General features: G+C 35.8%; 1 protein-coding gene across 2 annotated transcripts in view; it reads left to right on the plus strand.

Annotated features, from left to right (window-relative positions):
• VWA8 (von Willebrand factor A domain containing 8) overlaps positions 1-24,531 on the plus strand; it is a 182,687-nt gene that overhangs the window by 39,739 nt on the left and 118,417 nt on the right. For both annotated transcript variants that reach the window (XM_061995180.1, XM_061995190.1), the window contains exons 9-16: positions 401-505; positions 5,526-5,657; positions 6,911-7,045; positions 7,127-7,204; positions 13,596-13,756; positions 14,716-14,829; positions 22,009-22,177; positions 22,580-22,657. In XM_061995180.1, the coding sequence (XP_061851164.1) occupies positions 401-505; positions 5,526-5,657; positions 6,911-7,045; positions 7,127-7,204; positions 13,596-13,756; positions 14,716-14,829; positions 22,009-22,177; positions 22,580-22,657 (972 nt within the window). The remainder of the gene's footprint in view (positions 1-400; positions 506-5,525; positions 5,658-6,910; positions 7,046-7,126; positions 7,205-13,595; positions 13,757-14,715; positions 14,830-22,008; positions 22,178-22,579; positions 22,658-24,531) is intronic.

Below are 24,531 nucleotides of genomic sequence, written 5' to 3' on the forward strand. Positions count from 1 at the left end.
GAAATTGCTGTGAATGAGTAGATTGTTATTGTAATATAGATTTCTTGTCATATTGATTCTTTTCTAACAGTACTGTGAAACTCAGTTACCTGTGGTGGCATTTGTCTCTCCTCACCTTAAATGTCTTTAGATATCTGAGCCAGTCACTGTAGCTTCCATTCATACATATGAAATAAAGTAATTTTTAAGAAAAAAGTTCTTCTGGTTTGCTTCATACATTTGTATTATAATGAACTATACCTGAGAAATGCCTTGATATTTGATTGAACGCTGCATGCAGTGGTCATTTGTGTGTTGCCCTCACAGTTTTAGTTTCAGTGCTAGATAGGATTTTCAGGTTAATAGCTGATCACAGAATGAGCCACTCATTTTTTAATTTGTATCTTTGAATTTCAATTAGGATTCCTTTCCTATGATGTCAGCCCAGCATGTTATTGAGCGCCTTTACCCCTATAATATTTTCCTTGGAAAGGAAGGCAAGACTGCAGTCAAAGATGCGTTAAAAGTAAGTATTACATATATAAATTATAATTCCAAGGAACGATGGATTATGACAGTAGTTCTAACTAATATTACTTCTTTAAAAAAAGAAACCTTAAACTAAATGGCTACATTATTTCTGATGTTAAAACAGTGGTAGATTTCATTATAGTGAAAGGTGAAACTGTTCTGTAGAATATTTAGATCTGTGCTCAAGACTGCAGGAAGACCCCCTTATTATGTAAGTGCTTAAGTAACTTGAAAATAGCTATTTATATGGTTAAGGTAGTCGAATGCCTTAAAAATACCTCTGACATTTGACTTTTAAAAGGATACTAAAATGACAATAGGTCACATGCAAAAAATACAATCAGTGTGTTACGATTATAGATTATATTAATCTCTGGGTTTTGTCTATGTTAGCCTTTTGTTGCTTGTTGTTGGTCAGATGTGGTTTGTTGTTTTGTCCATGCTTAATAATAGCCTATAATCCTATAATGAGGCTGGGTTATTTATCCATTTAAAACTTCATCACTGTGCTGACTTTCTTTCCCCTTTGAATATGTTATAGGAGTTATATATGCTGTTGAAAATGAGTGTTTGTGACATAGAGCATCTTACCCAGCTCTTTGAGTCCTGAAAAAGTGAAGTTATTTGTGTGTGAACATTTAGAAATAACCAACTTGGTAACTAGTTAGTTTTTGTTTTTTTCTAAAACCAAGCCTATATGTCAGGGTATGTTTGTAGCCTGTTCCTGCTGACACCTCCCATGTACAGCCTTTTTTGCATTGGAGCTCAGTCTTATATTCCCTGTTTAACTTAGCTGGTCTCCTTGTTTTCCTGAGTTTTGAGATGCACAGTCCTTGCATTTGAAAGAGATTGTTTTGAATGACTTGCTAGCTTTCATGAACCTGTCTCCTGTGGGATCCTACCTACCACTTCTCTGAATAAGCCAATGTGACCTGAAATCCAGGATCTATATTTGATGTTACTTGCCTCTTTCAATTCCCCTCAGGACTGAGACCTCGTTATTTTATTGTTGCAACAGGAAAGGCTGCCATTGATTGCCGCATCCACAACCAATAGCTCCTTGTTTATGACTTGCAGGAGCTGTCTGTGCATCACCCCTACCTAGCTACTGCAGAGCCTGTGTTGAGACATTATTCTGGGCGGTCTCAGAAATCTAGATTGTGTCGTGGTGGGCAACTTATGGTCTGGGTAGAAATACAGACTTCTGCTCTGCAAACAGTATCAGTCACTTCTCATCTTAATATGCCTTTATTTAAAATAGTTTGTGTCATTTTGTTTACCTTGTCAGTTGTAAGTGGTGACTGTCTTTATGTTCAGTGCCATCAGCTTTCTCCATTTTCCATTTCTTTTACCTTATTTTATGTATTGTATTTACCTTCACTTCCTGTGTAAGACAGCTCATTTAACTAGTAAAACCTTTTTTTCTCAGTGATAGTCTGCTTTTAAATACCTCCTTATGATTTACTTTTCTTTTTGGTATTATTGTTCTTTTTTTTTGACACTCTTCCTTATCACTGCTTATATGAACTTGACCCATTATGTCAGCATAATCTAATTTTATATTTTATTCTGTTTATTCTATTTGCACACAACAAATCTTGTGAAGCACTGAACCTTAAGAAATGAAGAAAATAATGGGTCAAACTGAGGAACTTCTCTTTATAGTGATATTATAACAGTACCAGAACTGTGATGGAGCAGTAGAACAGGCTGCCCAGAGGGGTTGTGGAGTCTCCTTCCTTGGAGGTCTCCAAGACCTGCCTGGACACGTTCCTATGGGACCTGATCTAGGTGAACCTGCTTCTGCAGGGGGGTTGGACTAGGTGATCCCTAATGTCCCTTCCAACCCCTACCATTCTGTGATTCTTTGAGAGGAATCTGACAGAAGCAAAATGGCTTCTTACTCTACCTGCCTATAAATTTCCAGAGTGTCCAGCTAATACTTGCTACTGAATACTTCTATCTGCGCAATGGTTAGGAAATACTAAACTGGGAGGTACCGATTCAACTACTTAACTTCAACCTAAGAATGTTCTAGAATTTTTGTCTGTTTTTTTCCATGCCTTAATTAATTCTATATTTACTGGCTTGATCTTATATAAAATAAAAGCTTGTTTTGTTCCCTTTGACTCATCTTTGTTATTATTTGCACACCTACCTTAATCTTACCTGACCTCCTCCTCTTACCTGGCCTTCTTGCCTCACAGTAGAGAATCTTCAGACTACACAGGCACTCTCTTGTAAAGAGTGGGCTAATAGCTCAGAGAACTGGAATCTAGAAGTAATCCATAATCCTTGGGGTTTTGCTTTAAATGGATGCTCTTAATGCCAATGCATACCAATGTAGTGGAATCTGTTCTTCAGACGTTATCTATCTAACCCATCTTGCACTTGCAGTTCATAATTTCATCTTACAAAACAGTTCAGTCCACTCATTCCTTAAGAAATTCTCTTTCCTTCCCATGTAGAAAGTCTTCAAGAAAGATCAATTGCTTTTGGAAGCCTCTTTTGGACAGCCTAACTGTCTTGTGGGTTCAGCGTAGTGGCTTTTTGCAAATACATCTCATTTAAGCTCTTTGTTCCTTTTACCAGCTGGATTACCAGCATATTCTTTGTAGTTTCTATACTGAGACATTACTGATTATTAGCTACTTCCAAGTGGTCAGAATTCCTTTCCTTTTTTCTAATTTTTATGGTTTGTCTTTTCTCACATGTTTCTAGAAAGAATGTGGCCTGATGTTTACAGACTGCCAAACCACTTCCCTTGTTTTTGATGGCTAGTATTTTCTTTTTTCTTTCCTTTATAGTCTAAGGCAATGAGGCTGCCCACTTCTGGCTCTCTAAATATCTCCCAAACTTTGTGATACTATATGTGCTCAACAGTTGTCCTTCCAAGCCACAAGTATTTTTTCCTTTGCAGCTATCAACTTATACTTTGTATAGAAGGAGTTGCTTCTGTCTCAGGCAGAAGTATGTTTAATATGTTATACATCGATTTCATGCCACTTTCATATTGAGCTGTCATAATTCTAAATGAAGAACTGCATCAAGAGATCTAGCTATCTCTGAAAGCCACAGTTTTGTTTTGCTTCTCTGTCCAGGTCTGAATGTGGTAACATGTTTTATTACTACATTATCCAGTTCAGTACCACCTCCATGATGAACAAATGGTACAAGTTCAGTTAGATCAATTCAAGTTGTATATATTCAGTAACAATCCACACAAGGATAGACAGTCCTCTTTCATTATCCCAATCTAGGGTCTAAAAGGCTAGCTGCAGAACCCTCAGACACATTTTTTAAAAAAGAACAAAGGGGGGAAAAAAAACAAACAAAAAACACCTTAGAAGTTTTCTATTGTATCCAGTGACAGGACAAGGGGTAATGGAAAGGAGCTGGAACACAAAAAGTTCCATTTAAACATAAGAAAAAACTATTTCACTGTGACGGTGACGGAGCCCTGGCACAGGCTGCCCAGAGGGGTTGTGGAGTCTCCTTCCTTGGGGGTCTTCAAGACCCGCCTGGACATGTTCCTATGTGACTTGATCTAGGTGACCCAGCTTCTGCAGGGGGATTGGACTAGATGATCTCTAAAGGTCCCTTCCAACCCCTACCATTCTATGATTCTAGACTCCCAAGGCCTTTGTGTGCTAGCTCTGTTGCTGCTGTCTCCAAATCTTCCTTGTTTGATACGGAGGCCACTGATGCGGATAATCTTGCTTACTCAATTACTTTGTTTTGTTGGTAACTGATTAAGGGATTTTACTGTACAAGCAGTTTGCAATTTTGCCCTATCCAAAGTGCCATTAACTTAATAAGAATCTTACAACTTGCTAATGAACCTAAAAGTGAGAACATTTGTAGTTCATTTCATGGAATCATAGTTACAGCATTTCTTAGAACCATATTTTGAGATGCTACTCAGTAAGCATTCCTGTCCTTTGTTGTTGAAATATTTAATGATCTCTGGTTTAATGGTAGCTGTTACCATAAGAGTATCGTTTGTGCTTTACTAAAGCACATTTATTTTAAATTTGTGTTTAAATATGATTTTTTGTAGACTCCTGTTCCAGAATGGAAATTTTAAAGTGTTGAAGAGCCAAAGTATTAGTATTGAATGCATCTCAGTTTTCTTTTTAAACTTTAATAGATGGTACTGTGAATCCTACTAGTAATAAAAGTACATGCTTTTGAGGAATTATTTTATGTTAGTGACTTCTGTTTTAAAAAAAATCTTTTTTCTAAATATTCTAAGGAATTAGATAATACTCATTTTTCTTTTGTTTACTCAGCTTTCACTCTGTTAAATAAAATGGCTCTATGAGTTCAATAATTTTAGTCAGTAGCTTTTTTGTACATAAAACCCCCTGACAGGACTTCCCTGTCCCCCCAAAAAAAGACTTTTAGCAGGATTTCTAAAATGGTTTTCATAGTTTCCATATACAGCGTAAAATAGAGACTAACACCGAGAAGAAGATTGGGAAGACAAATGTCCCAATTTTTGTTTTTTGTCCTTTGATATACCCAGAACATGCTGAAGGCTTAATTTGTACAGGTTGTCCTCAATTTTCATTGTATGATAAGGCTAGGGAGCTAAATAAACATAATGTTTGATGGTTATTTTTATTGGTAGGCAGATGTTTAAATCTGCAATTGGTTATAATGACCTACAGAGGTAGGTGATCTATTATTACACATGCCAAAGGCTATCATCTGTTTCTCTTATTTTTTTTGGTCTACAGGCTAAGACTTGGCAAAGTCACTATATGACATTTTCACTTTACATCTGTCACTACAGTCAGGATAAGTAGATGGTATACAGTCTTTTTGCTTTGGTTTTAAATGTAAAATATACAAGCCATCAAGAATGTGAAGTGAAAGTTGAAGTAAATGGATTTGGTACTTCACAAGCAATTAATCTTGAATATACTGTTGGCCTTGTTTTCAGAAAGAACATTTTCCAAACCAGGAAGATATATTTAATAATTAATTTCCTCTACCCCCTGATTCTATAGCGTTTTGAGCTTCAGGATTCCAAAAACCACTTGCTTCCCAGAAGGATTGCAAAAGTAGACAGTGCGTATGGAAACAAACCCTTCAAGGCTGATGTAACTGTCCAGATCGGTAAAAAAGAGGTGACATTCCAGGTATGAATTCACATACTTATAAAACTATATATGGTTTTAGATATCATTAATTTGTTTTTAACTCAGCAAGGTTTTGTCTGTTAGAGTTTATACTAAAATTCATTTGCACTGAATATTTTTAGTAGAGTAACACACATTTTATTTATTAGAAAAGGGTTTAGATACTGGAATATTAGATTATGGATACACAAGTTTTTATTTCTAGATAAACTCATACTTTCCTACATGTGATTCATTTACCTTTCTTGTATTAAAAGAAATACTAAAGATTGGATGAAAGAAAAGCCTCTAAAGTTCTTGTTTAATGTACGCAGAATCACAGAGAGTACTTACAGGATTCTTGCTGTTGCTTTTTGTCTTATAATAAAAACAAAAGCCTGTTTTTGTCTACACTTCAAATAAAATCCAATGAGTGCTTAGTAACATTCTGACACAGGATGTTAGGCAAATGCAACAAAAGTGATCACATCAAATATGATTAGCTTGCTTTTCTTCAAATGAAGTTTGACCTCCTAGGTGGTGAAATAAGGTCTTATTCAGGAAACAGCTGCCGATGTGAGAATTTGTTAATGTTAAATTTGGAGAGTCTAGAGAGTCTGTAAAGGTGAATTAGTGGGAGTCAGAGAGAGAGATTATATACTATGACAAAGTGAAAAGACGAGCAGCAAATGGGAATTTGTCAGAAAAAGGTGAGTCTGTAGGGAATGAGGGGAAGATTTTTGCTTCTGTTTTACTTGAAGGTGATACCTTCTGAAAGTAGGTCTGCAGAATATCTTGTTTAGGAGCAGGAGGGCATAATTATTGAAAGAAACGATGACTAGGCTAAAATGGGAAGTGAAAATAGGGCAAGTGCCCTAACATCTTCAAAGTTCTGGTCAAAATAGCTCCTTCAGATTTTCACAATACAAATTGTTCTTTCTCTTGCGTGTTTCTCTGATGAGCAATAAGTGTTGGTGCTTTTTATATTTTATCTCTACCACTAACAGCCTTAAGTTTTGTACAGACCCCAATGATGTAATTGCATTGGTTCACATTTTGATTTTTTCATGAAGAGTGGGTGAAGGAGGTGTGAAGGAGCTTGTCTATTAGAAATTATGTGATTGAATATTTTTTAAATGAAAGATATAAGTTTGATGGGTAACAATCTCCAGCAAAAAACACAGTTGTTTTGGAGAAGTGTAACCCAGTCCATACCAATCCTAGAGTTACTACAGTATAGCTTATTTCACTTTTTCTTTTTTTTTTCCTTATAGGTTCCAGCTGGAACTCGGCTGTTAAAACAGCATCCTCAATCAGATACTTTCATAAGGACTTCCAGCCATAATCAACTGTTGGCAGAAATGATGCAGTCCCATATGGTTAAAGATATGTGTTTAATTGGAGGAAAAGTAAGAATTTACATTTCTTTTCTCTCTCCTTGTCCATGTTCCTTAGAATGTAACTTAGTTCTTTTTTTTTTAACTTTTTAGGGCTGTGGCAAAACAGTTATTGCTAAGGAGTTTGCTGATATACTAGGATACAGCATCGAACCCATCATGCTGTACCAGGTAAGTAAACTGATTATCGTTGTTCAGATAGTATCTAAAATATAATATCCAGATATTGGTTCTTTGTGTATTTTCTTGTCTTAGAGATTCTTAAAGGTGCAGCTCTGTTCATATGCATCTGCAGCTTTTAAAATCACTGATAATCACTGATGTGGGTTAAAATAAATAAAGGATAGTGAAGATTTCGAAGATAGCAAAGTTTTCTGATCCTGATAGATAATTTTTTACTCTCTCTATTAAGAATGTTCATGTAAAATCTCTTATTGCATACCTAAATAGAGGGAGTACTGTGCAACAATGTACAACGTTATGACATATAAACTGGCCCTGATAGTCCTTTCCCTCAGTTTTATTGACTTTATTGAATGTGAAGGAGTGGTAGTCTAAATGAAATGTAAGGAGAATCGTTAAACACAGTATTTTTTCTCATAGCCACAGAGTATTGAAAACTCATTCTGTGATTTGGAGGGTAATAAAGAAAACTTTGTCTTTTTTGTTTTCTCCATGTTAGATTTTGCCTTTTGAAGTACGTTTCCTGCCTTTAGGTCAGAGTAGTGACCATTTGTAATTCATGCATGTTGAGTAGTACCTTTTGTTTTTCCTTTTTCTTTTTGTCCATCTGTTATTTAATCTTATAATGAAGTTCTCCATTATCAACACTGTTTTTTTTTTCTTATAATGGATGACAGTTTCTTTATTGTATTGAGAATTCTGATGATTTTTTTTTTTAAGTTTTTTCTCATGTTGCTTAGGCTTAATCTTTCTTCTGTTTTTTTTTTAATATATTTCTTCTGTCAAGATCACTTAATATCCTCTTGCATGTTTATTTTTTCTGATACCTAACACATGGAATTTGAATCCATGTTATAAATTCTGTGCCTTCTCTTTTTTTTACATTTCTGTTTAGTTTGATGATGACAGTTGTGGCGGGAGTGTGTTGCAGTGGAGATTAGAAGATAAGGTTCCATGTTCAAAAATGCTGCATCCTAGAAGTACAAAATGAGGGCTAGAGTTTAAATGTAATATGTACATGTTACGTTCAATGAACATTAACTTGATTATTCATAGATGCTATAACAGAGTAATCCTCCACCCTCAGCCTAACTGTTTCTAAATTATTTATATTACGTCTTGGTACACATATGAATTTAAAGATAAGCTTGGGGCGAAGTGTGCATTAACAGCTTTTCAGACATGCACAGGTGGTTGACATAGTTGCCTTAAAATGGCAGTCATGGGGTAAAATGAAAATAAGGGAGAACTGGAGAAGTTGTAAGGGCATCCTTGGGCTGTCAAGGAGCATCTTCTGTAGCTGCATTTTTCAGGAGTTGGAAGAAAGAATTTACAGTAACTGAAAAAATGACAGAGTGGATGCTTTTACTGAGTAAAATGTAAAGTTTGTAATCAAAAAGATGAACAAAGAAGTAGTAGAAGTAGTTCCAGGACAATGAGACATGCAGAATAATAATTGAATAAAAGTTTTAGAACTCTCATTTGTTTCAGAGTGTGGTAAACATGGCAGGGGGAGTTTACTGTACATTCAAGTTTTTCCCTTTGATTTCATCTGGACAGTGCTTCAGACGTTACCACAGCACTAAAGGTTTTTGGCAAACCCGAAGCTCTGTCATACTTAACAGTGATCTCCCATAGCCACTGGTCACTCAGTAAGTGCCTGGAAAGATTTAGCTTAGATCTTGATACACTCTAACCTCATGACATAAACTGAAAAATTACAAGATTAAAAGTAGAACAGATTAATTTGCTAGCTTTTCACAGCAGAAGTCACACATGTAAGGTTTTCTCCATAACCCTGAGGAATGAAAACACTCTCAAATGAAATATGAAGTCAAGCATCTCCCATGACCTTGGGAGTCAAAATACACGAAATATCACAGGATTTAAAGTTGTAAGTGGTAATGGACAATGCTGCAGGGGAACATTAGCATCAAATTTAATGCAATATATTTGTCTCTTTCTTCCATCTCTTTGCTGCTTTAAATTTTCCTCAGGCAGCATGGAGACTTCCAAAGGAAGAAATGGTAGTGGCAGCTGATTTGAAAATGCAGTGGCACATGGGGAGAGACGGTGACAGAAGTGGTTGGTGAGGTTGAGGGGTTGGAACAGACAAGAGGAGACTGGGGGGGGCAGATCTCAGTATTTACGAATATCTAAATAGTGGGTGTCAGGAGCTTGGGGCATCCCTTTTTTCTGTTGTGTCTAGTGACAGGACAAGAGGTAATGGAAAGAAACTGGAACACAAAAAAAAAAGATTTAAACATAAGGAAAAACTGTTTTACTGTAAGGGTGAGGAAGCCTTGGCACAGACTGCCCAGGGAGAGTGTGGAGTCACCTTCTCTGCAGATTTTCAAGAGCCACTTGGATGCATTCCTGTGTGATCTGATTTAGGTGTACCTGCTTCGGCAGGGGGGTTGGACTAGATTCTGTGAAGTGAGAGAAAATAAGAAAAGGGAATATTGCTGATGGTGAAAAAACAATGACAGACCATTTAATGTTTTTTTGCACTGTTGAGAACCTCTCCAGACAGGTTCCCACTGCTTTTCCCTCTACAGCTTCAACCGATAAAAGCGCAGACTCTAAAACTGTGTCTGCGTAAATGGAGTCAGGGAAATGACCTGTGTGCATTTCTTCTGCTCTGACATGGCCAAGTGCAAGCAGATTTCGATTCTATAGCCTTGTCAATGCAATCTTATGTTCCTAGTAATGTATCTTTATTTCTGACAATGCTTATTACCTTCTGGTATATTTTTATAGGTGCTTAGTTTCCGAGCCAGGACTGTGTGTCCAGCTAGCACGCATACTTCTCTCTTCACTTTTCACTTTGAAAATGTTTTTGAATCATCTTAGGAAAATACCTCTTGCACCTTTACAAAGCTGCTTATGATCAGGCACACCCGAACTTTTTTATTTCACAGAATACAATATTGGTACTCACCAGCAAAATTAGACAATTACGTAGTTAAAAACATGGCTGCTGTTTTTCAACATCCTATCTGATGTTTCACTGAATAGAAACAGAAGACTTCCTTTTTGGAGACACATGAGAAGAGCTGACAGTGAAATTAGTTACTCAGTAAACATATTTCTTTGAGGGATCTGTAATTCCTACAGAAATAAAATCTAGGCCTAGGGTTAAAAGTATTTCCCACTGAAATGAACCTTTCCTTTGATTTCACATGGGTTTGGTCAAGTCCAAAGGGTTTTTATAGAGAGGCTTTTTGGTGACATCAAACAGTATTGCTAAGGCAAATAGATGGCTATGACCTCATGGTTTGCTGTATGTTCCTGTGTAGGCAAGTCTATGCAAGATCCACATGTGTATCAATATGAATAAATATTTACCATGTACAATGTCTTACATAGTCTCTAAAATTTTATACAAGAAGCAGTGTATAAAAAAGATTGAATTTATTCTACCTATACATCTTATAAATTTCAAGAATACATTTGTTTTCCTTAACATATGTAATAACATATTAGGGGCTTTCCATAGCAAAGTAATAGGATAATTTAATGACAGAACAAATGTTAAATGTATTAGTTAATACAGTACTGATTCAGCAATTAGGGCTATAAATTTAATAATAATAATTATTATTAGGACACCATATTGTCCTAAGTCCATTTCTAAAAGTAAGGAGGCTTTTATTTGACCTATGATTCATTTTTATTTTCCAATAGTTTCAGCCGGTACAAAAGTAGTGGGGCACTTATCCTTGATCTGAAACAATAACACTGGTTTTTTTTTCAGACTCAGTGGAGAAATGAATTCTTAGATTTTTTTATATATGCATAGTGTTTACTTTTAGTTTTCATATTTCCTTCATCCTTCTTTCCATCTGAAGTTTATTTAAGGACTTGAATAGTGTGAAAAGGCACAGCTCTTTATATTGATTTCACAGCCTCTAAAGGCTTTTAAGTTATGAGATGAGAATCAAGTTTACCTAAACCAAAGGTTCCCAAAACTTTTGAGCACATAGATCATCTCTTATACTAACAGTTGGCTCAGAGAATAATTTGTGTCACATTTATGATATTTGACGTCATTGTAAAGATTTCTCATTATGTGCAATTCCACATAGACAAAGTGCTGACAAAGCAAACATCCAAATTAGGAAAGGTTTGGTTTTAAATTGTCTCTTAATGCAGTTAAGTGACAGCAAATGAGAAGCAGCAGCCAGCCAGTTCTTTGTGGATACGTTAGGGTACGTTTGGTTTAAATTGTTTAAAATAAAGCATTTTCTCTTCCCAGACTTTCGGGGGGGTAAAGAAGTTTTCAGGGAAAAAAAAGCAACATGCAAAGTGATAACAATTTTCTAGCAACTTGCTGCTTTCCTTCTGCAGCAAAACTAGTCTTTTAAGCACATTACTGGTGTTTGTGTACTGTGATGTTTTTGTTTCTAGGATTTTTTTTTTTGCATGAGCTCATAATTTTTCTTAGCAAATTCCTTCCAGTCTTTTATTTGAGAAATACTAACAAAATATGAGTCCAAATTGGCATGAAAAGCAGGAAAGATGGATTTTTCACCTCATAATTGCCAAGAACATGATTAGCATTACAAACCATGAAAAATGGCTAGACTGAAGGCTTGTATTGCTATAGCTGCTGAGGGAAGCAGAACAGAAGTTATTCTGTTTGTTTTTTCTCCTGAACTTCTTTTCGTTCCTGTACACAAGATATTTTAGAAAACAAACAACACAATGTAAAACACATAAGTTAGAGTGAATGTTACGAATTAAATAAATGGTTTGTTTCACAAGGAAATTAAAATGTTACTATGACTTTGCCCAAAATAAGAAGGGGAAAAAAAATAATGCATATATTTCTGTTACTTCCCCTCCAAGGGAAGGGATTTTTACTGCCAGAGTATTATAACTCTATATCTCATAATGTTACATTTTAAAAATAATATATAATAAAAATTGTCTTAGAATAAATAAGTAGAATGAATAAATCACTGGGCAGGTCTTTAGCCATAAACCAAATCCCTTACAGAAACTATGCAGGTGTTAGCAAATGATAGCTCTTTTTAGTGCATTGCTAAGTTTATTCTCATTCAACCACTTAAATTACAGTATAAACATTTATTTTATATCTCAGAAATTATTTTGCAGCAAAATACACTTCTGAGTTTTATCTCCAGAAAATGACTGCATGGTTCTCAAGTGGTTGTTGGAATTACAGACTGACATTCTATACAACATACTAGACTCTCTATTGATTCATACTGTACATTTGTGGTGTGTTAGTTAAATGTTCAGTTACACAGCATTTTCTAGCTACTAAATGCATGCTTCTGATACAAGTCCTTAAAACATTTTGATTTTTTTCTGCCTTTGATAAAAATGTATCATGTTCTGGCATCATTAATCATGTTCTAATTCATTAATAGAATAGGAGAGAGCAAACACAACAAAAAAAAGAAATACACCAGTAAAAGTATAGTCTGGTTTTGTGGCTTTGAATATGGGGCTTTAAATGATACAAATGTGGAAGCACTGAAAGAACAAGACTTTGTCCTGTTATTTTAAGACTTTTAAGGAAATGTAGAAAGAGGAAATGATTCAGGCCACATGACGTAATGTGTTCTATTTTTATTCTTTAAAGTTCAAAGAGTTTATAGTTGTCAGAAGGACATATGGATAAGCTACAGCTAAATAGAAAATTTTTTTTTCATCTAATTTTAGATTAAGCTGTATTCACAGCCTGAGGAAGTAATTTCATCTTCCAGGTCACAAAATAGCTATTAGGTCTTTTATTGCTCAAATGCTTACCTACTACAATGGAACATCTAAAATGTGTGTGCTGGAGGCTCCGCCTTTGGTTTTTGTTTTATCCCTTAAGCATTATTTTGTGCTGTATTAGGTACTTTTGGTACTTTGTGTATTACTGACTTCTTTCTTACTCTATCCTTTATTCTCCAATGCTTCCATTGCATTTTCCTCCCAAGAGGTGGAATGTTGTGCTGGTTAGTTCAAGATAATGATGAAATCTTTGCTCTTTCAGGTGACTTCTATATGATATAACTGACTTTTGTTTGTTCCAGGTGTAAATTGCTGCCCCCTTCTGTACACAAAGCTGTGTACAGGTTGTCATATGCTTGCATTATGTTTAAGTGGAACAAAAAAAGCCTTTTGTTTCAAAGAGGTGATCTTGGCAAGTCTAGAACTCCCAAAGACTGTTTAACATAGCATATGTGTATATTTGTGTGTGTATTTATAATATGCTTTAGAAAAGTAATTTAAATTTCCTGATAATCTTTCCTGTGTATATGCTCAGGAAAAACAATGCAATTTTTAAGGAGAAAGCAGGTACTTTTAGATTGAGAATATAGAGCAGAGAGATATTATTCTGATGAATTTATACTTACAGGATATGACAGCTAGAGATTTGCTACAGCAAAGGTATACTCTTCCTAATGGAGACACTGCTTGGAGGCCATCACCGCTTGTTACTGCTGCCCTGGAAGGAAAGCTTGTTGTTCTTGATGGCATCCATCGAATTAACCCTGGCACTCTAGCTGTGCTTCAAAGGTCAGGATGTGATCAAGGATAAGTTGGGTGCGCGTGATCTGTTTATTGAGTGCATGAGTACTTAGAAGTTGTTTTTAGTGAATATGGCTTTATAACTTCAAGAATATAATAAAGATCAAACTAAGCACTGAAGTTTCAGTCTTTGCGTACTTTAAAGCAGTAGTGATTCTTGCATGTTCATTGTGAATCGATAATAATACAGGAAATTTCAGCTCTCTGGAAATACAGAATGTATGGCTGAATTGTGGAATGAGCTAGATTTTACTCTAAACCTATGAAATCTAAAAATTAGTAACATTTGCACAATGGTTTGAAAATGCAAGATTTCAGAAAATGTTTAAAATACTTTGAATTCATTCTGCTTCTAAATAAAATGTGATCATTACAGTTACATGTACAAGCATAATTTATATTGATTGCAAAGAACTGTTTCTAAATATTATTTCATAATTCAGTAGAAACTAAACTTTCAGAAGAGAAGTAGTAATAGCAAATACTAGGTTAATAATAACATAATAATCTATATTGTCAGACCAATTTTTCAGTATTTCATGTGCTTGCATCATACACTGCCTTTTGGAAACTTAAAGGACATCACCAGCTTTAAAGGCAGGCTGTAGCAGAAACATTTTATGCCTTCTTTAATTTTATCTGTATATGCAGAAAGGCAGAAGAGAGAATTACACTTGCCTGTTTTTTCCCTTTTAATCAGTTTAGTTTTGCCTCCTGATTTTTCTTCTGACGTTCATGTGTTAAATCTAATGAGCTTCAGCATAAAAAAAAAGCTGATCTCTATGTATGTTAATCACTAAAGCAAACTGAATATATTGCTTCAAGAAACAAAACAGGTATGCTACATGACTTGTGTTGACTGAGGTAGCTTTTAAAAAAAGTATTCTTTTAAGTATTTTGTAAAGTAATCAAAGGCTACACAAAGCCTATTCTTTCTTTTCAAACAGACTAATACACGACAGAGAACTGACTCTCTATGACGGCACCAGATTGTTAAGGGAAGATAGATACCAAAACTTAAAAGAGGAATTGCAGATCTCTGATGAGAAACTACAAGAAAGGTAAAGTGTTGGCTACAACTACAGAATGCAAACAACAGTTCATCCTATAAAGAGCTTAGTCTTTTTTTTATGTTACAAAAATGTGATGCAAAATGCTTCCCTCAATAAGCTTCTAATCACTAAGAGAAACGTATTTTTAATGTCAGTTTCCTTGTGAGCTTTTTTTTTTTCTGTGGCATGAGAAAATGATATCCTGTTTAGAGAGCTTGGACGGAAAATATTGAATATCCTTTAACAGAAGGAATTAGGAAATTGAAGAGAAATTACAAGTACATAAAAACATAAATGTATTTAATATTTAATTTTGAAACATTAACAGTGTTGGAAGATAAATTGAATTCAATGCAACTTGTTATTTTATTTTGTCTCATTAGCTAGAAAACTGGTATTTGATTTACAGCTAATATGGGGGAGGAAATCCTAAGGATGGGTTGGGACTCATTATGCTTATTCTTTTTGTTTCTTCACTTCCACTTGTCTGCTAGAAACATTCCACAGATAGAAACATTTCTAGTCCTCAGAGTCCATACTTGATACATAGTCAAGCAGCACTAACCAATTTTACTTCATGGGAGGGATATTGTTGAGATTATGTCAAAACAAATGCAACCTAGTATTCACTAATATACAAGGAAGTAAACGTACTGTCATTCTTAAATGGCTCTAACCTTTGAAAAAACAAGTAAACTTTTATGTCATATTTGCACTGCAGGGGATGCCTGTGGCCAAACTTTGAAGAGGCCTGTGGTCATAGTAGAGATTCATTCATGATGTGTCACCCCATTTCTCTCAATTGTCTTGCTGGATATTATTTTTTTTTCATTGACCTTCCTCATAGTCCAACCTTTAGAAAAGCTGTTTTTCTTCTTCTGCCTGGTTGTTTTGTAATTTCTGTTTCCCTTTTGATGCAAAATACTGCATTTTGAGGTTTTTTTAAAGTATTTTTTTAAAAATCAAGAGAATAAACATAATTTTAAGCATTTTTTTTTGGAGCTGTAGTAGTCTAAGCCTACTTGTTGCAAATTGTATACACACTGCTGAGACCATACACGCAGTTAGAAGAGCATTTCCTGCGTTTGTTTTATTTGACTGAAGTAGTACATATCAGGAAAGTGTTCCACTTATCAGGCCCAGACTTGAGAAGCAAAAAACCTCCAAAGATCCTTCTTGGATGGTATCCCAACTTTGCATCATATTTACTACTTTACAATACATCTAGTCACTGTATGAGTCTCCTTCCTGCTTCATGTTCATGGTCTTGTCCAAAGTGCTTTCGGGCAGAATGGCAGTGACCGTGCTGCTTTGCTTGCTGCATGGTACCTTTTAGTTTATGCCAATATACCTCAAAAAAAATCAAGACAGTTCATCATACATTCATCTCCAGTACCACTCCTCTTCTTGGATCAGATCTCTCTCACAAGAGTAGAACTTTACATCTGGATCCTACATCTTCCTGTTTGTTCTAACTATGTCTGTTTCAGCAATGGACTGCCTTTCAACATTTCTTATCTGTTATACCATGAGAATCATCCAAGTTGTCTTCTTTAATGACTATTCTGCAGCTCTACCTTCTTACTGTTCCACCTCTGTACATGCTTTCCTTCCCTTCAGTGTCATTGAGTAACTTTTTATTTCCACTGTTTGGTGCTAATTGTGCATTGCTTTTGACTACTTTAGAGGCTCCAAAAGTCTATTTTTTTACTTTACTCTGAAGGCTGTCTTCCTTTCCTTCAGATTGCAATGTACTGCTTTTAACTAGCCACCTTACAGTTTGCACCATAGTGTATTGTGAGTTGCTAAGCTCTAAATTATGTTTGAAAACAGTGAGCTTCCCCTACCACACTTGGATCAGCTTTGCTGTGCATGAGTGTTTTTGATTGTAGTGACTATTTGTGGGATAGGTTACAGTTTCTGTCTTCTGTGCTTTTTCTAATCATTCATGAATACAAAATAACTTACTGTTACTCTTTGTTCCCCCAAGAGTCAGTAATGAGTTGTCCAGGTCCTGTTGTAAGTTACATAATATAAACACATCTTTCATAATGGAAAAGAACAATTGATCATAGAATCATAGAATGGTTATGATAATGCTTTTCAGTAGACTACTTGGACTCAGTACTTTGTAAACGGAATTCTAAACCAGAATTTCCAGTTACATTTATTTTAGAGTAAAGGAGTACTATTCCTAACCAATGAGCCAAAACTTCTGTAAGCTTCTTTTGTTTTTTCACTCTGTGTTTGTAAAAGGATTTGTCACACCCAAAGATTTTTCCCATTTCTAAGAGACAATTTTGAAATACTAATGGAGAAGTTTTGTTCAGATGAGCAAGACACAATTTGTACTAATACTCCTGTATGAAAATACTATGAAATGCTATATGGAAATATTCAATAGTAAAAAAAAAAAAAAATAATATCTTTCTGGTTTAGTATTTGCTTTTTAGTGCTTCAATAGTATTAATACTCAGATATGTAGTAGAATAGAAAGAATACTGCACAATCCATCACTGAATTACCAATCCTGGTAAGAGGGTTTATTTCTTTAAATAAAGAGGTGATATTTCAGATCACACTATGGTCTAAAGAAACCACATACCTCTGTGTGCAAATGTAAAGAGTATTACAGTAGAGAATATGAATGTTCTTAAACCATGGCAGTGTTGCTAGTGGTGCTGGACAAAGAGGAAAGTAACGATGGATTTTTGTTTCACAGGTTAAAATACTATTATTCGTAAATTATATTTTTATCCAACTGCATTTGAAAGTTCTATTTCCTTTGTAAGAGCTAATAGAATGTATTCTTATCTTAAATGATGTTAGTTATTTTAAATATTATTAATTATTTTTATTGAGTTATATATTCACAATTATTTTTTTACAGTTCTACATTTGTCACGTCTACTAGCATTTTTTCTGAGAAAGGCTTCAGACCAATGGGTGCAGTATGTCAGTCAACACTGACAAGTGCAAGCAGTACATTAATTTGCCCTGGCTAGATTTTGGGATACTCCTTGACCTGCTGAAAGTTTATGAGCTACAAGATAGCTAGCAGTAGGCACATAGTACTTTTTCCTCTATTTTTTCTCCTTCCAATTTGGCTGTGTAGTTAAATTAGCAGTCACAGTAAGATGTCATTCGCTTATTTGAGGAAATGAAGTATTTTTGTTTATGAGTTTGAGGAGAAGAAAAAATCCAAAGCTGACCTACAGAGAGTGACAGATGGTCCTTAGACATCTTTTACATATAAGGAAATAAAATCTGCTGATTCCTCATTAATTTAATGATTGTGTGATTGATTTTCCTTAACAGGTTTAGAGATTAAGAGAAAGTGCATTCAAGTATCGTGCATATCCAAGATTTCATAGAATCATAGAATAGTAGGGGTTGGAAGGGACCTTTAGAGATCTAGTCCAACCCCCCTGCAGAAGCAGGGTCACCTAGATCAGGTCACACAGGAACATGTCCAAGTGGGTCTTAAAGACCTCCAAGGAAGGAGACTCCAGAACCCCTCTGGGCAGCCTGTGCCACTGTTCCCTCACCCTCACAGTGAAATAGTTTTTTCTTATACTTAAGTGGAACTTTTTGTGCCACTTTTTCTGCATGTAGTTTCTCCTGTGATCATCTGTTACTTCACTAAGACTGTAAAGGCAGAACACAGCCTTTACAACTGAGCAGTGAAGTGTTGGTTTGTCTTATGGCACAGTGTTATAACCTGTTGGGGTGTATTTCCCCCCTTGCAACACACACAGAGATGACAAGTTCTTGGTGTGGTAAGCAGAAGGGCAGCTATTATGGGAAAATCTCAAAGTAGGAATATAATAGGATTATTCAAAAGCTAAAAGAAGTCACTCATAATGCATGGGTAGTTTTAATGCTCTGCAGACAGTGGATTATTTTCCATGTGATTAGGTTGAAAGGTAACACACAGCACATGAGGCAAATATAAAATGTGGCAGGGAGTGAATTGCTTTTACAAGCAGTAAAAGCTTTTAAGTGCTTACACTTTCTAGGTTCTACTTCATTTTTTGTTGTGAGTTGGAATTTTTTTCCCCTAGCTTATTGAATTCTCAGATAAAGTAATCTGTTAATTTTGGACTGTGGTGACATTTAAGACAAGCAGCAAGAAAACAGTAAGTCATTGTGGTCCTAGTATTATAACAATTTCCAACTCATAAAATTTGATAGTAAAAGAGATTTATTAAGTCATGTTACAAGAAGAGATGACCAAAAATAGTTTGGTTTTGCAAGAGGGCATTAGAAATGCCACTCTGTTTTGGTTTTTTTTTTTTTTTGTCCCTTTTCTCCAGAGAAGCTTCAGTTGTGCCAAACCATATGTCAGTAATAAGGAAATCTTTCCCTAAAATCACCCTGAACAGACTGTTTTCTGATCTTCTTCATGAGAGCAGTGACGATAATCCTTTTGGAGTTAAAACACTGATGTCAAAAGGACATGCATATTATGAGAGTGCTCTGTTATCCATCTTGTCAGTAAACATTTGAGAAAGAGAAGGACAGAGACTCTTTGTATTAATCAACATAACACCAACTCTTCCCGCTATGTTTGAGGATCATTAATTTAAAAGGTGTCAAGTTTTAACAAGATACACTTACTTGACATTTATATATCTGTAACGAGCACAAGATATCAAAGATTTCTTTTTTTATAAAATACCAGGTAGGAGCTCCACGTTATATTCCTTTAGAGACTTAACATGATGGAACAACTGTAAAGCTCTTCAATTGTGCTGGTGGTAGCTGGAAATTTTCAGAGCATTGCAGGATTGAGCCATTTGTGGCATTTATTTTAGTAATACACTTAGCTTGACATTTTCAACATTGAAAACATCAGTCCAAACTGATGGCTTTTAAAGTAGCCAAGTAGTTTTATTCACATTTACAAACTGGAAATCTACATCAATGATGTGTTATGTCCAAGTCTAGAGAATAAGTCAGTGGCTTTAACTTACTACCAAGTTAGCTTGACCTGTCTTTGCATCTCCTCTTCTCCCACTTTTCCCTCTACCCTTACTCCTGAGTTTTTCCCTATCTGTCTCCACCGTAACCTGCAAGTTAAGCAATGATATGAAAGATGGTACAAGAGAAATGTGTTTCCATTCCTAAGGAAAGGGGACTGTTGCTTGTGTTCACTTGTGGTGTTGCAGAAGGGACAGAATTGGTCCTTTGTGTTTGGTGTATTTCTGGAAGAGAGTTGTTTTTCTTCTTAGTAATGGAGGGAGAAGTCTGGAAGTGTATGTATTTATCCTATCTAGGAAACATTTCCTTCTATAACATCTTGGCTACTTGTTCCCTGACCTTCTTTTATGCTCAGTGACAGTGACATTCCCATTGGTTCCTCTTTCATGTGATGTTTTCAGACGTCTATTTTTATCACTCAGGGACTAGCTTCTAGGCTTATGACTTTCAGCTGAGAATAACTCACACCACCCCCGTGTTTGCTTTGGTACAAGAAACTGTTTGCTATAATCACTCTGTTGTATCACAGGTTTATCATTGTGATGATCAGATGAGCCAACTATGCAGTAGATTTGTTAGTTTATGTTCAATGGTCATAGTCTGTCTTCAGATTTTCTTGCTTATGCCATCATTTCCTTCTCCCTGAGTTTAACCAGGAGGAAAACATGCCTTCAAATGTTTTGATTTCAAATGTAGTAGTTTATATGCAAAATGACATGATAACAGGCATATCTAGCAACACAAGCTGTCTAATTAAATTTCACTTGCTTTTTCCAAATTAACTTCTCCTATTTTAATAAGAGTATGGGGAAATTAATTGTTGAAAATGAACCTTCCTTGAACAATTTGACCGGCTTTTGTGTCTGTCTTGTTACTATCTATTATTTACGATGCTTCTAGAAATCATGCAGTTATGCTGATTAATGTACCATTGAGTTCCCAGACCAAAGAGGTGATAATGTTACATAGATAAGGGAGACAAAAGATATGAAGAAGGCAAAGACACTAAAATAGAGACAGCAGTCTTCTCCAACCTTAACACACACATAGTTGCATATTTAAGTTTGTATTAATCACAGTAAGCTCTCATTATCCTCAGTGTGATCAAATAGGCAGGTGTCTAAGAGACTGTTATCCACCAAATCCTATAATGTGAATTAGAGGATAATAAGGTAGCTGGTCAGTTCCATATACACACAAAACAATGATAATAATGGAAGTACCTTTTATGACTGTGAACAGTGCATTGTTGCGACAGGAAGTTGTGAAAGCAGATAGGATAAAGAAGTTCAGAGAGGGACTAGACAAATTTGTGGGTAAACAGCCATTAAAGCAAATAGATATCTACCTTCCAGTGTCTTTGAAGATATCACTGTGGGTGCTGGGTGAGAATAAGGAGGACAGACTAATACTACATGACTAGACTTGTATGCTTTCTCCAAGGAGTAGCTCCAGCTCTTGTAATCAGAGACAGAACACATAGTGAGATGGGTAGATGGAAGGACCCAGTAGGGCATTTCTGAAGTTCTTAGTCTGCCATTGGAGGGATCTGTGTCCCCATGCAGGCTCTAAAGTGAGCCAAGGGTGACTGGTTTGGTCTTTGATGTATAACATTAAGGCATAAGAAAAAACTATTTCACTGTTCAGGTGAGCGAGCCCTGGCACAGGCTGCCCGAGGGGTTGTGGAGTCTCCTTCCTTGGAGGTCTTCGAGACCCGCCTGGACATGTTCCTATGTGACCTGATCTAGGTTGACCTGCTTCTGCAGTGGGGTTGGACTAGGTGATCTCTAAAGGTCCCTTCCAACCCCTACCATTCTATGATTGTATGATTATTGTAGCTCTGGTCGATCTTCTCTCCCCAATTTGCCTGCAAGACATCCTGCTTTAGGTAGAGCTCTCGTAAATGTGCATCACATGAACGAGTTGTGTCAATTTCAGACATATAACACAGCAGACTGTAGCGTAGTTGCTGGTATTTGTTAATTTTGAGACATGCAGTTTCTGTTACAGTTGAGAACCCTTCTGAGCATTAAGAAAAAATACTGAATTGCAAATTATATTATGCAGTCTTGCATTGGAAAAGATCTGAGTAGATTGTGATATGATTTAATACAGTAATATTTTTTTTCTTCTTCTATTGTAAAAATTATTTTTGATATTTACTGTTTAGGCCAGGTAATACATTTTTAAATTCTTTTTTTGCAGGTCTATCTTTCCTATCCATCCTTCTTTCAGAATAGTGGTCTTAGCAGAACCTCCTGTGATTGGAAGTAGTACCCAGCAATGGCTGGGTCCAGAGTTTCTCACACTGTTTCTTTTTCATCACGTTCGGTCTTTAAGCAAGAGTGAAGAAATGGAAGTTATTAAAAAAATGGTAAGTACATCCAATATTTTAAGCACTTATTGACTGTTGCTTATTGAATATGATTCTTTACTACATAAAAGATATATTACTATTTCACAGAATCACAGAATGATAGGGGTTGGAAGGGACCTTTAGAGATCATCTAGTCCAGCAGGTTCAAATGAGTCTTAATTTTCAAAGCTAATCAAAGCAGCATATCTGCTAATCTTTTAAGGGTATTTATATAAATTAGCATTTTTATTGTGATATTAAATGATGCTATAATAGAGAAATGTCCTTTGTCAAAACTGTATTCCTTTTTGTTTGATATAAAGCAAGTGCAGCAACTGTATGCTCACTGCATCGTGGCGTAGCTGTATATGGAACTTGCATATCTTGCAGCAAGATTAATACTGTTTTTCTTTCAAACAGATTCCAAATGTACCCAGTGTTGCTGTGGAGCAGTTGTTGTCATTAACACACAAGCTTCGGGAGATAAATGACACCACAGTGAGTCCACGCCCTCCCCCTCTCTTTTTTTTTTTAGATTTACTTTCTTCTGCTGTAACTGTTTGTTTTAACAAAGCCTGAGTGAAGCGTGCTAAGCTATAGTGTTATTTCAAAGGCTGCCTGGTTGGAAAACCAACCCCAGAAAATTATTGCTGACATGTATGCGCTGCGTACTGTAAACTTCTTTGATTTATGATGTACATTTTTAGAATCTGCGTAAGTAAAGGTTTTAGGAAGTTACCCAAATCCCAGAGAAGTCAGGCAGAACAGTACATGTTGTCAGTACATGGCTCACAGAGAAACACAGTTGAAGTGCCTTATAGTAGGTATGGATATAGTCATGTGTGTCCAAATACTTTGCTTTAGTCAGTGGAACTTTGATAGCTGAAATTACTGGGGCTTTTCAGGCAGTAGGAACTTACCTAGCCGTTGTGAAATACCAGTGAGCAAAAGCAAAGACTCGGAAAAGGGAAAGCTCCAGAACTCCTGTCTGCGTTACTGCTACAGGCTATTCTATGAAAGCAGTCTTGTCAAGAAAAATAAGTTTTTCTGACATAGTAACCACAACATTCTTTTCAAACATACAGTCAACTTACGGTGAAAAAACCCCAGAAATCATTGCTATGGCAACTAAAGCACTGGATGTTTTAAACGTAATTAAAATGTAAAACATTTTTAGTGGAGTCCAACAGTTTAACTGGTATGCAAATGTAATCCATTCTCCTTAGTTTTCATTATTTTGAGTTAATAGTTTTTATGATATTGCTATTTAAGAAGCTGAGAGCTCTTTTGAGCTTAAGAAAGTAAGTTAAATGCTTGACTTTGATGTTACTATTATCTCTTTAGCCTTCTACACCCAATGTATAAATGTAATATTTTTTAAATGCTTGAAGACATACCATGCCTGAGCAGAGCATTACAAAACTCCTTTCGAAGTACTTGGATATCTATAGCATTGTGAAATATCTAAACTAAATATTTGATATTGGATGAGAAGTGAATCACAGTATGGATTGAGGGAGAATTCTTGTAGATCAGCAGTGACATGAGGCATGTTGGGAGTAGCACGTGTGTGCGGAGAGCTGAAATGTGTGCCTTAGGTATATCAGGCTATTTATAGAGTTGCCTAAGTAAGTAAGGCTCTGCCAGAGATTATCCTGAAATATTAACCGTTGTTTAAAGTGATTTTGTTAACAATAGAATACCTGTAGACAATTCAGCCTGTGACCATTGTCTGCGTCATTGTAATTGTTTGCTTGATTTACAATAGAATCTAGAGACCACAATAAAGATCCTGTTGAATTAGATGTTTCATAGATATATATTACAAAGACTGTCACTAACCCAATTTACAGTTTACAGTTGTTTGATATAAATAGAAAAGAAAAAACAAAGCCACAGGTAAGAGAAAAGAGGTAGAGATTTTCCCAAAACTGACAGTTGCAAGTATTCAGAAGATACAACACAACTTTTCCTCTGTGATCCTGTCTTCTATGCTCATTTATTTCAGTGCAGGATCTGATCCTATGTATTATTTAGACTGTAAAATGTCCGTGTCCTTAGTGGTTGGACTTAGCAAGATGGTATGACATAGGAAATAGGCTACCTCCGTAACTATGCACAGCTACCATTCTCCATTAATGTGGTATTATAGGTTGTGAGTTAGAAGGATTGCTTGCCGTCCAAAACTTAATCTACTTGGGAAATTCTCACCTGTGTAAGGTGCTTTTGGAAAGAACATAATCTCCAAAGTCACTGAGGGTTCTGGCTAGTGAGCAGGCATAGCAAGGGTACAGCACTCACCCCTCTCCCTTGCCCATGCTTCACACATGCCTGAGTAGGTCTTGAAGTAACACTTGAAATGCTGTCATTTA

The sequence above is a fragment of the Colius striatus genome, chromosome 1 (assembly GCF_028858725.1).
Source record: "Colius striatus isolate bColStr4 chromosome 1, bColStr4.1.hap1, whole genome shotgun sequence".
Lineage (NCBI taxonomy): Eukaryota > Metazoa > Chordata > Aves > Coliiformes > Coliidae > Colius > Colius striatus.